The 13,026-nt window shown below is 39.4% G+C and overlaps 1 protein-coding gene across 1 annotated transcript; it reads right to left on the bottom strand.

Annotated features, from left to right (window-relative positions):
- Positions 1–7,902: 7,902 nt before the first annotated feature.
- Positions 7,903–8,615, bottom strand: LOC123162234 (defensin Tm-AMP-D1.2). The gene is made up of 2 exons (XM_044580015.1): positions 8,410–8,615; positions 7,903–8,312 (listed from the first exon to the last, which is right to left on the bottom strand). Exons 1-2 carry the CDS (start codon positions 8,489–8,491, stop codon positions 8,134–8,136), a joined length of 261 nt encoding a protein of 86 aa, XP_044435950.1. The 5' UTR covers positions 8,492–8,615; the 3' UTR covers positions 7,903–8,133.
- Between the last annotated feature and the right edge of the window lie 4,411 nt (positions 8,616–13,026).

The raw sequence follows: 13,026 nt of genomic DNA on the forward strand, positions 1-13,026 counted from the left end.
GTTCATAAAATGTCCATGTTTTCAAAAATTGATCTGCTTTTTCAAAATTTGTTCACCAATTCAAAAAAGTTACCATTTTCTAAACTTTGTTCACAGATTGAAAAATTGTTCACATCTTTAAAAGTTGTTCATGATTCTAAAAATATGTTCCCTTTTTTAAAAAAGTCAACAAAACCAAAATGTACCTGTTCTCAAAATTTGTTCACAAATTAAAAAAAATAATTTTTATTAAAATGATTGAAATATTGAAAAAATGTTCACATTTTGTGAAAACATTTCGTTATTGTAAAAAAAATTCGGATTAAAAAATATTCTTTTTTTTCCAATATTTGTTCAGAAATTGAAAAATGTTCATGTTTTTGAAAAAATAAATAATCAGAAACTTGTTCACATTTTCGAAAAACTTTTTTGTTTGAATAAAAAATTGATCATAATTAAAAAAAGGTGTTCCTATTTTTTGAATATTCGTCCACAACTTCAAAATTGTTCATGTTTTTCAAATTTGGTTGCAAATTCGAAAAATTGCTTTATTTTTTTTAAAACTCGTTTGTGTTCTGTCATAATCGTTCGTACTTGTCAAAAATAGAATCAGAACTTACAAGAAAAGATCAGTAAAAAGGAAAATAATCCGATCTGCCGGTGTGACTAGGTCTAAAGTGTTCGCATTGCCTTTTCACCAACAATGTGAATCAGGTGCAGTGGTTAGCAACGCCTGTCTACAGGATCACGGTCGCGTTGCTTATTCATTCCTTTTTTACACCGCTCGCTGCCTTCGTTGGCTGGCTCAGTTGAGGGACTAACCTATGCGATAGCTCGACATTCACTTTGGTGCCCGCTCGCTGCCGCAGATAGGAAGTCCCGAAAATGCCCGCGCGCACCCCTCCCTCACTCGCATCTATCCTAACAGTCCGACCCATATTAGCCCCTCCTTTGGTCTTCATTTTTTCGTTTCCTTTGCCAATTTTCTTTTCGTTTTTCATTTTTTGCATTTTCGTTTTTAGATGTTAGAAATTCATATTTTCAAGTTGGTGAACTTTTTTTCAATTCGGGATTTTTTTTTCAAATTTGTGAACTTTTTTATTAAATGTGTGAATAAATATAACTTCATGAACTTTTTTTAATTTCATTAACTTTTTTTAAACTAATGAACATTTTTCAAATTTGTGATTTTGTTTTTCAAATTTGTTATTTTTAAAACTCACGATCCTTTTGGAATGTGTGAAAATTTTAAATTCATGAACTTTTTCACATTTTAGAATGTTTTTCTTATTCTCAATCTTTTTTTCAAAACAATGAACTTTTTTTTATCATGAACTTTTGAATCTTTGTACTGTTTTTGAAGTGCATGTATATATTTCAGTCTGTGGAATTTGTTTTTAAAATCCACAAAAAAAATTCAAATTCATAATTTTTTTAATAATGATAACCATGAAACTTGTCATTATGGTCTTAATTTTCAATCCTATGATAGTTATTTTGTTGAGTTTGCTCCCACTACTATTGATGAGAAGAAATTTGATTATGTGGAGAGTAATACATTTTCTATGCTTTTGTGTCATGAAAAGAATGCTTTATGTGATGGTTATATTGTTATATTTCTTCATGATGCTACTGGAAATTATTATGAGGGAGGAACTTATGCTTGTAAGAATTGCAATAATATCAAGTTTCCTCTCTATGTGTTGAAAATCTTGAAGTTATGCTTGTTTTGCCTTCCTATGCAAGTTGATTCTTGTTCCCATGAGGTGTTTGCTCACAAAATCCCTATGCATAGGAAGTGGGTTAGACTTAAATGTGCTAGTCATATGCTTCAAAATGCTCTTTTTATGTTTCAATTCTTATCTTTTATGCGAGCATCATTGAAATCACATGCCTGGCTAAAAGACATTAACGAAAAACGCTTGTTGGGAGACAACCCAACATTTACGCCTACTGTTTTTATGTGTTCACATGATTAGGCTACTGTAGTAATCATGTTTTATAGCTTTCGTTTCAATAAAGTGCCAAGTAAGACCTTTGGGATGGTCTATAGAGATAGTTGATTTGATCTTGCTGAAAAACAGAAAGTTTTGCGCCCAGTAAAATAATTTTTGTTTTTTACAGAAGCGTGATAAAATCCTGATTATTTTAAAAAAAGATTGATATACAAATTTCCCAGGTTGTTCTAAATTTTCAGAGTTTTTGGAGTAGCAGAAGTATGGTTGTTGTTCAAATCATTACAGACTATTCTGTTTTTGACAGATTCTGTTTTCAATGGATAGTTTGCTTACTTTCTAGTTTTTGTGGCTTATATTGCTCAATATAAATTATAGAAATGATAGGGTATAGTTGGCATTGTGTGAGAACAATTATGAATCTTGTCTTTGGCAGTACCAAAAGTGAGTGGTTTGCTCTTTATCATACTAACCTATCTCACGAAATTCCGTTAAGTTTTGTGTGATTGAAGTTTTCAAGTTTTGGGTGAGATATCGATATGAGGAGAATAAGGAGTGACAAGATCCTAAGCTTGGGGATGCCCAAGGCACCCCAAGGTAATATTCAAGGAAGATCCAAGCAACTAAGCTTGGGGATGCCTCACTTGGAGCTATGTTTTCATTCGTCACATGATATGAGTTTTACTTGGAGCGTCATTTTCTTTTGTTAGGATTTGCTTGCTTTTATTTAGAATAATGTTTTGCATCTTTCTTTTCAATAAAAATGTCAAGGATAACCTTCACCATGCTTATTTTGCAAGTATACATGTTGCTGTTTCAAAACAGAAAGTTTATCGCTGTTGCAAAAATTCCCTAGAAAAGTCAAAATGTGATAAAATGCTGATTTTTTTGCAAAATAAGCTCTGATAAATGTTCTACAGTGAGGTAAATTTTCATAATTTTTGGATTTAAAGAAGTATTGATACTCTTGCATTCTTTACAGACTATACAGTTTTGGCAGATTGCTGTTATGTTTTCATTGTTTGCATATGTTTGCTTGTTTAATGATTCTATTTGAGGATAGGAGTATTAAATATGCGGAGGAATTTAGTATGCAATGTTGAATAATAATTTTAGTGATTTTCTACAGTAGAGAATGATGAGGTTTTTGCATTGGTTTATACTAACTTATCTCATGAGTTCTTGTTGAGTTTTATGTGGATGAAGTTTTTAAAATTTAGGGAAACCGTGATAGAAAAGGAATTAAGGAGACACAAAAGCTCAAGCTGGGGATGCCCAAGGCATCCCAAGATAATATTTCAAGAAGTCTCAAGCATCTAAGCTTGGGGATGCCCCGGTAGGCATCCCACCTTTCTTCATCAACAATTATCGATTAGTATCGGTTGATCCTAAGTTTTTGCTTCTTCACATGATGTGTGCTATTCTTGGAATGTCATTTTGTCTTGTTTTGCTTGCTGTTTTAATAAAATACTTAGATATGAAAGTTTTTAAATAAGAGAGTCCTCAAATAGCTACCTATTTACTTAACTACTCGTTTGATCTTCACTTATATCTTTTTGGAGTAGCTTGTCATTTACTCTTGTGCTTCACTTATATCCTATGAGTAAATTGTTGAATAAATTGAATATAATGAAGCTGAAATTATATGTTCATATCATGCCTAGTGGTAGCTTCACATTGGGTTTAGAAAGTGAAATCTTTTGAAGCTTGACAATCACAATATTGGTCATACAATCAATTCATGAATGATTAGTAGAAGGAAGCGAACTTTCACATGCAAATACACTATCTTGGAAATTGATTGTGAGCCCCCATCAAAATATTATATGCCAAAATTGTTGATGTTGGACAAGGAAGACAACGTAATGATTTATGTTTGTTCATATTCACATAGAAGTTACATTGTCATAGATCCTTCAACATGTGGTGCTTGCCCCCCATCTTTGCTAGCCAAAAATTCCGCACCAAGTAGAAATACTACTTGTGCATCCAAAAACCCTTAAACCCAAATCTTATTTTCAAGAGTCCACCATACCTACCTAAGGATTGAGTAAGATCCTTCAAGTAAGTTGTCATCGGTGCAATATGGCAAAATTGCTTCTAAAAGTGTTAGATCATTTAGTGTAAGAGAAAATTGAGCGTTGTACGAACTTGTGATGGCAAAGAATAAAAGAGACAAGCTGTATAATAAAGCTTGCTATCATAAGGGGCAATATAACGTGATGTTATTTTGCACTAAGGGATTGAGCATACAAACAAAAAGCGCATGAAAACCTCTGCTTCCCTCTGCGAAGGGCCTACTTTTTACTTTTATGTATTTACTTTCATGCAAGGGTCAAGGTTTTTCTCTCTATTCCTTTTTATTTTTCTATTTTGGCAAGCATCATGTGGTGAGGAAAGATCTAGGCACATATATCCAGTTGGATATGGGTAGCATGAGTTATTATTGTTGACATCACCCTTGAGGTGAATACATTGTGAGGCAAAATTATAAGCCTCTATCTTTCTGTGTGTCCGATTGAAACATTTTGCTCATCTGTATGCGGTGAATGTTAGCAATCATAGAAGACTATATGATGGTTGAGTATGTGGAGCTCTTACTTAGACTCTGTTGAATAAGTTGAATTGCAATTATTTGGTGACTAAGAATATAGGTTGTTGAGTTTCAAGATAATTCATTTTTTGAACCTTAAAATGTGATTGATTGCTACTTTGTCATGATGAGTTTTATGGGAAAGAGTTGCTGTTATGATGCTAGGGAAAGTGATTGAATTATCATTGATTAAACTTGTGCACTTTGCTAGCATTCACACTTCATAAATTATTTCTTTTATCATTTACCTACTCGAGGACGAGTAGGAATTAAGCTTGGGGATGCTGATACGTCTCCAACGTATCTATAATTTATGAAGTATTCATGTTGTTATATTATCATTCTTGGATGTTTTACAATCATTTTATAGCAAATTTATATCTTTTTTGGGACTAACCTATTGACCCAGTGCCCAGTGCCATTTGCTGTTTTTTGCTTGTTTTTTACATCGCAAGAAATCAATATCAAACGGAGTCCAAACACCGCGAAACTTTTTGTGGATTTTTTATGGACCAGAAGACATCCAATGGGCTAGAGCAGCACCTGGGGGTGCCCCGAGGGAGGAACAACCCACCAGGGCGCGCCTGGGCCCCAGACGCGCCCCGGTGGGTTGTGCCCACCTCGGTGGCCTCCCGCACCGCCTCTTCGCCCTATAAATTGCCAAATGTTCCAAAAAACCTCGCGGGTAACCCAAGATGAGAAGTTCCGCCGCCGCAAGCCTCTGTAGCCACCGAAAACCAATCTAGACCCCATTACGGCACTCTGCCAGAGGGGGAAATCATCACCGGTGGCCATCTTCATCATCCCGGCGGCCACCACGATGAGGAGGGAGTAGTCCACCCTCGGGGCTGAGGGTTTGTACCGGTAGCTATGTGTTTAATCTCTCTCTCTCTCTCTCTCTCTCTCTCTCTCTCTCTCGTGTTCTTGGGATGTCACGATCTTGATGTATCTTTGTTAATATAGTCGGATCATATGGTGTTTCCCCCTCTCTATCTTGTGATGAATTGAGTTTTCCTTTTGAGATTTCGTTTTATCGAATTGAATACTTTTATGGATTTGAGAACAATTGATGTATGCCTTGTTATGAATACCCATGGTGACAATGGGGCATCGTATTGATCCACTTGATATGTGTTTTGGCACTCAACTTGCGGATTCCCGAGGTGACATTGGGGTAATGTATGCATAGGGGTTGATGCACGTTCTCATCTTTTGTTTCTCCGGTAGAAATCTTGGGGCACTCTTTGAGGTTCTTTGTGTTGGATTGAGTATTATGAATTTGAATTTGATTTGGTGTTATTTTAGTACGAACTCTTGATAGATCGATCGGAAAAAATAACTTAGTGTTATTTTAGTACGAACTCTTGATAGATCGATCGGAAAGCATAATTTGGTGTTATTTTAGTACGAACTCTTGGATAGATCGATCAGAAAGAATAGCTACAAACAATTTCTTCTTATGTTCTCCGCTAGATAAGAACTTTGGAGTGATTCTTTATCGCACGTTGAGGGATGGTTATATGATTCAATTATATTAGCATTGTTGAGAAATTGCACTAGTGAAAGTACGGACCCTAGGCCTCATTTTCAAGCATTACAATACCGTTTGTGCTCACTTTTGTTACTTGCTACCTTGCTGTCTTTTTATTGTTACTATTACAAAAATCACTATCTACTATCATTACTACACTTTTATTACCATCTCTTCGCCGAACTAGTGCATCTATACAAATTACCATTGTATTTGGTGTGTTGTGGACACAAGAGACTCTTTTTTATTTGGTTGCAGGGTTGTTTGAGAGAGACTATATTCATCCTACGCCTCCCATGGATTGATAAACCTTAGGTCATCCACTTGAGGGAAAATTGCTACTGTCCTACAAAACTCTGCGCTTGGAGGCCCAACACGTATCTACAAGAATAAAGTTGCGTAGTAAACATCAGTGTGTGGTATGAAGGCTGAACCCTTTGCATGGGTGAGCCCTGGGGGTTTTATAGGCTAGCCCCCAGGGGTACAATGGTAATACGACTGGGTGTAGGACCCGGACTTTAGTGTCTAAGGTCGCCGGGTTCTCCGCCGGCTGCTGGGGCCCGCCGTTGGAGGGCCCCGCCGGCCGCCGAGAATCCGGCCGACAGGTAGGGCCCGCCGCCTGCGGGCCATGTTGATTGCCTTTCACTATATCTCTGTCCTTGCTGATGAGGGCCACGTCATGGACCGTGTGGCTACAGTCATGCGCCGTGCGGGTTGGTGGCCGCCTGGTCAACGCACACTGTAGCCACGACTCTCCGGGATTCGAGGGGAGCAGGTGGCGCAGTAGCTATGCTCCGTCTTGTCGTAGTAGGTGAGTGCAAACTCCGAGGGGAAGGACGGGCCGGCTGCTGGGAGCCGGCCCGCTCCACAAGCTGCCTTCTGGAAGGGCGCCGTCTTCTGGGAGGCGGCCGCGTGGTCCGGTCCGCCTTTTAAGGGCACGCCGTCTTCTGGAAGCCGGCCGCATGGTCTGTTGGCTTTGAGGGGCTGCACTAGGCCCAATTTCTTGAAATGTTATAGGGTGCGGATGAGGCTACCCGGGGTCCGTCCCCCCGACAAGTACCCTGTTTTCTACTAGTGCTATCTATCTATCTATCTATCTATCTATCTATCTATACTATCTCTATCTATCTAAAGGTTCCATGTTTCACTTATCTTTTCCTCTTGTTTTGGTCTAACCTTCCCATATGATAATTAATCACCTTAATTTACTTATCTAATAAATTAAATTTAGTTTACTTACCAAACTTCTCATCAAATATAAGGTAAATCATGGGCATAATTGTCTTAATATGGGCAGGTAAATCATGATCTAACGTAATAGATTACTTATATATCATGATTTTATTAAACAATTGTATTAACATAGGTAGGTAAATCACGATCTATTAACAGATTATTTATATCACGGGCATTGCAATAGTAAATAACAAAAGGAGAATAGCCGTCCCGAATAAATTGCATTCTCTAGCCCCCGTCACCAGCATTTATTTCCCTTTCCATTCTCAAAACTAAGAACGTGAAGATGAAACAAATACTACAATTAGATCAGGTTTAGTCCTAAACTTTGAACTTATAATATAAAATAAAAAGAATTCTTATAAAAGTAAATAAGAAGAATATTTTTGCTCCGCTTAATAGACAAGCTAAGTAGATTTGTCACTGAAGACTTCCCGACAAGGTCAGGTCGGTTAGCGTCGGTGTCTCATGCATTCTAGCGGCAGCAACGATCGTTCGATTTGATGGTCCATGGACTTTGATGTAATTTTTATTATTTTAGAGGTGCTTTGTACAGAATCCGGTGAATCTATATCGTAATAGAACTAATCTTTTTGAAGAAAAAGACAAGCCAACTAACTGCAAACTGACTGAATCCAACACAACGCATCACAACACAGAGAAGCCACATGCATCAGTGGCATGCATCGTTATTAGTATACATTAACCTCACAGACTAATTGAAGCCGCAAACACGCCGGAGCCAGGACCAATCTTCACCTAAACAACATGCATGGATGCATGCATGAAGATGAAGAGGCAAAACCGATGGAGCTACTTTATTTCTGGTCATCCTAAGCTCAGCAGTCCCGCTCGCAGTAGCACTTGCGCTCGAGGTGGTGCTGGTGGCACTGCCCGCGGGGGAAGTTCTCGGTGCGGCACACGCTGGCGCAGTTGGTGTCGCTGAAGCAAGCGCCCTTGAAATTGTGGCTCTGCGACTCGCACGTCCGGGCCTCCGCCACCTTCGTCGTCCCCATCTCTGCAATGCAACCACCACAAAAGTAATCAAGCGCCGGTGATTAATTACAATTTACAACTGCTCGATCGCTGGGAGGGAGGAAGCTCGCCGGACATACCCGTGGCGACGAGGAGGAGCAGGATGAGGAGGGTGGCGGGCGCGGCGGCGGGCGCGGCGGCGATGCGGCGAGGGGATGCCATCTCTCTTCTGTACTTGCTCTCTTGCTTCACCCGAGTCCCAAATCAGAGCTCTCTGCTGCTGATGATGAGGGGAGCTACCATCTCGTTATATATAAGCGAGATATAGATATAGCTCCCGCGTCCCTTCGTAGCTTTTCAAGCCCTAGCAAGAAAGCCCTAAAAAATTCCTTGACTAGAAGGGAAAACGTCCATAGTCCATAGTCTCTATCTCTATCTTTATGTCTTTATATCTATCTATCTATCTATCTATCTATACTATATTTATATCTATCTATCTATATTATATTTATATCTATATCTATCTATCTAAAGTTTTCATGTTTCACTTTTCCCCTTCGTCTAACCTTCCCCTATGATAATCACTTTAATTTGCCTATCTTAATTTAACTTTAGTTTACTTACAAAGCTTCTTATCAAAATAAGGTAAATTATGAAAAGGATTTGATAAACATTTATTACATAATTGTATTAATATATGTAGGTCAATCACAATTTAATGTAATAGATTATTTATACTGCAAAAATTTATTTACACAATTATATTAATAGCCCCCTAAGGAAACAATTGTATTATAGACAGATAAATCACGATCTGACATAATAGATTATTTATATCCGTTGTAACCTACTGGCATTATTTATACTTCCGGTTATCGTTTAATCGGACTTGTTGGAAGCACTATGTTGTTTGTCGAACAGTGGACTGGAGTGTTCTGGGTATGGTCCTTTGGTTCGGGAGATCAAAGAGTTAATGTGCATTAGAGAGTTTTATCCTCCGAAAATTCTTCGTTGATCAAAGAGTTAATGTGCATTAGAGTCTTATCCTCAGAAAATTCTTCGAGTTGCAGATCGCCTAGCCAATTATAGCCGTACCGAGAGTACAACTGTTGTGTGGTTGGTCTTGGCTCCACCTTGTATTGAGAATTAGTGGCCTCTTGACTATAAGACTATTACATACAAATAAAATTCCTGAATTCTCCTAGTAAATAACAAAAGGAGAATAGACGGCCTGAATAAATTGCATTCTCTAGCCCCTGACACTGGCATTTCTCAAGAAACATCTCGTTTTATTTCCCTTTCCATTTTCAATACTAAGAACACGTGAAGACGAAACAAATACTACAATTAGATAGGTTTAGTCCTAAACTTCCACCTTATAAAAGAAAATAAAAAAGAATTTTGTTTGCTCCGCTTAATAGACAAGCGAAGTAGATTTGTCTAGGCAATCAACGACGGCAACATGGCGATGATAATTAGGAACACTTGTATGAAGACCTCCCATTGACAAGGTCAGGCCGGCTATGAATAACTACAACTTCATGAACTTTTTAAAAATTTCAGTAACTTTGTTAAAACTCATGAATGTTTTTCAAATTTGTGATTTTGTTTTTAAAATTCATTATTTTTAAAACTCATGAACCTTTTTGAATGCACAATTTTTTTAAATTCATGAACTTTTTTCACATTTTTGAATGTTTTTCTTATTCATCAATCTTTTTTTTCAAAACCCTTGAACTTCTTTTTAAATCACGAACTTTCGAATCTTTGCACAATTTTTGAAATGCATTATATATTTAAATCCATAAACATTTTTCAAAATCCATAGAATTTTTTTCAAAATCCACAAAACAATCCAAATTCATAACCTTTTTTAAAATTCTGAACTTTTTCATATTCATGAATCGTTGGCAAATCTACAAACTCTTTGCAAATTTACAATGTTTTTCAAATTTGTGTGTTTATACGGATTCGAAGGAATTGTTTTTACAAAAGTCAAATGGTTGCCCGATCAACCATTCGCCAAAGGGACCTGCATGGTTACGACCCGAACAATTTGGTCAGGCCCAGCTTAGCAAGGCGTGAGCACCATTATCGCTTACCAACACTAAGGGCGCAAACGAGGAGGACTCGCGATTCATCGAGTAACACGCTACTGGGCTAGCCATGCGTGTGGGTGATGAGGGGCGCTACCATCTCGCTATAAGCGAGACATAGATATATCTCCCGTGTCCCTGGGAGGCTTCTCAAGCCCTAACTAGAAAGCCCAAAAGAAGGAAAAAAAGGCCCAGTCTCTATCTCTATCTCTATGTACTTATCTATCTATATCCATATCCATATCTGTATCTCTATCTCTATCTCTATGAGTGCAGCATTTCGATGCCCAGACTCATCTACATCCGGTCAGAAAAAATCACAAAAAATTCAAACACTTCCAATTTTTTTGCATGGTAGAAAATTTAGCGCGTGAGGTCCGCTCCAATTTTCAAATCATTTAGACACCTGAACAACTCTTGGCAAAAAAGACAAATTGGGTCAGAACAGTGCATGAGCAGTAACTTTTTTACAAATCCCGAATTTATCTTTTTTGCCGAGAGCTGCTCAGATATCCAAATGATTTAAAAATTGGAGCGGACCTCACACATCAAATTATCTATCATGTAAATGTTTGGAATTTTTTGAATTTGTTTAGTATTTGTTTCGTCAGCGCGAGTGCAGATGAGCCTGGGCTTAGAAGCTGATTTTCATATCTCTATCTCTATATCTACTAGTAAGCGTGCACGTGCAACGCACGTCTAAAACTTAGTTCACATATTCTAAATTTTAAATAATTCTTGCAAAAGAATATAAATGAAATGGATACAAAATAGATGTCCTCTAAATGTATTTTTTTTAAGTGAAACACCGTTGTGATCCAGCAACCTAGTGAAGAATCAAGCGTCTGGCCATGGTCACTAAACTTTTTGAACAAACTGATTTTCGAGATGAATTTACACATGATTAACATGCAAGGAAAAAAGTTAAAGTTATGCAACACTTGCTCAATTCTACCAATGACTATTCAATACTTCCATCAATTTCTCCTCTGTACAAGTATGGTATTTTCTAAAGTGGACATGGTATTTTGATTGGGAAGTATAGATTTTGCAATAGAAAATAAAATTGACTGATACGCATGTAGTCTTCACTTCTAGTGTAGCCACCGAAAACAAAATGCAAACTAGTACTTTACAATGCAATTGCTCTGATAAGGATGCCTACTTCTTGAATCTTATTTTCTTGTACAAAAGCCAATTTTACACCTGCACAACAATATATAAAATTTGTCAGCACGTGCAAAAGAGAGGCTAAACGGATTTTTATGCCATGAACTAACATTTTGTACTAACTGGGATCAACATAGGAAAACCTGTTGACACCTATACATTGGTACTATAGCAAAAATTAATAAAAAAAACTTGGCGCTAGGAAAATAAAAAAAATAATACAATGGAGAGCAATGGCACCATAGTGAGAGCGGGACAGACACCGCACACGAGGGCGGCCTCATGGGAGTACGGCTGGGTGGCCGAAACAGACGGGCGGCCAAGAGGGAGACATCGTGCCACCAGGCGCGGGGCAGCGGGGACTCTGCGTCGAGGCCGGTGGCAGAGGCACCATGTCCTGCATATACGATATCGTGCATTACAAATAGCTAAAAAAGGGTTTATCATGGTAAACATATACGATCTGAAAACTTGGTTGTCTTCTTTTGATCCTTTTAGTAAGTCATAGTCCTCAAAGAGGTCATGAAAGAGAATGACATTACCTAAAGATTTACATTACAAAGGAAAAATGTTATCAGCCCACACTTTTTTAACGAAGGTAACATGAACATACATGGGGCTATATGATTATCTTCAATACTGAGTTGCCTTCATATTCCCGCAAAAAAAAAGAGTTGCCTCCATATTTCCATGTCCAGTCTCCCTCCCTCCCTCTGTCTCGCTCTAACCTGAAAATGCATCAAGTGTAGGTATAAATATGGAGTTTAGAGCAACTCTAGCAGACCCCGCATCCCGCCCCGACCCGTAAAATAACCGCCAAAATGCGGGTCGGGGCGGAAAAACCAGCCCGATCAGACCCCGCATCCCGCCCCGGCCCGCAAATTTTTTTAGGGGGGGTGGCAAAATCCCGAGCCCAACCCGGGAAAACGCGGGTTTCCCCCTCGCGGCCGCGATGCCCTGCATATAAGCGGAAGCGGTTGGTGGAGGGTCATTTCATCCCGCGCTTTCTCCCACCAACCACCTCTCCTCTCCCCCTCGCGCCGTCGCCGGCCGCCGCCCAAGATTCCGGCGACCGCAGCCGGCAGGAGCACGCCGGAAGGCCGCCACGCGCACGAGAACTCCCCTCCCCCCCCCGCGTCGGCGGGCCGCCGGATTTGCAGATCTGCTACACTTCATCGCGGGCCGCCGGATTTGGCTTTTTCCGGCCGCCGGTTGCTGCCTCAAGCGGTGGAGTGGTCGGGGAGCCTCTCCCGCAGCCCAGGCAAGGGTGCATCACCGCATGCAGGTACGAGTTCGTCCGCCCGCCGTCGCCGAAGGTTTGCGGGCATGGACTCGTCCGGTCGTCCACCGGGCTCGGCGCTCGCGCATTGTCTTTGTGGCTTGCCGAGGCCGCTCATAGAGTGCGACGACTACACGCGGAAAGTGCCGCGGCTCACTTCGAGCACGCCGAAGCACCCCGGATGGGTGTTCTTCAAATGCGAAAACAACGGG

Source organism: Triticum aestivum, chromosome 1D, assembly GCF_018294505.1.
Source record: "Triticum aestivum cultivar Chinese Spring chromosome 1D, IWGSC CS RefSeq v2.1, whole genome shotgun sequence".
Classification (NCBI taxonomy): Eukaryota; Viridiplantae; Streptophyta; class Magnoliopsida; order Poales; family Poaceae; genus Triticum; species Triticum aestivum.

Coding starts and splice junctions, on each gene's coding strand:
- LOC123162234 (XM_044580015.1), bottom strand. CDS start 8,491: ATGGCATCCCCTCGCCGCATCGCCGCCGCGCCCGCCGCCGCGCCCGCC. Junction 8,313..8,409: donor GCTCCTCCTCGTCGCCACGG/GTATGTCCGGCG, acceptor GTTGCATTGCAG/AGATGGGGACGACGAAGGTG.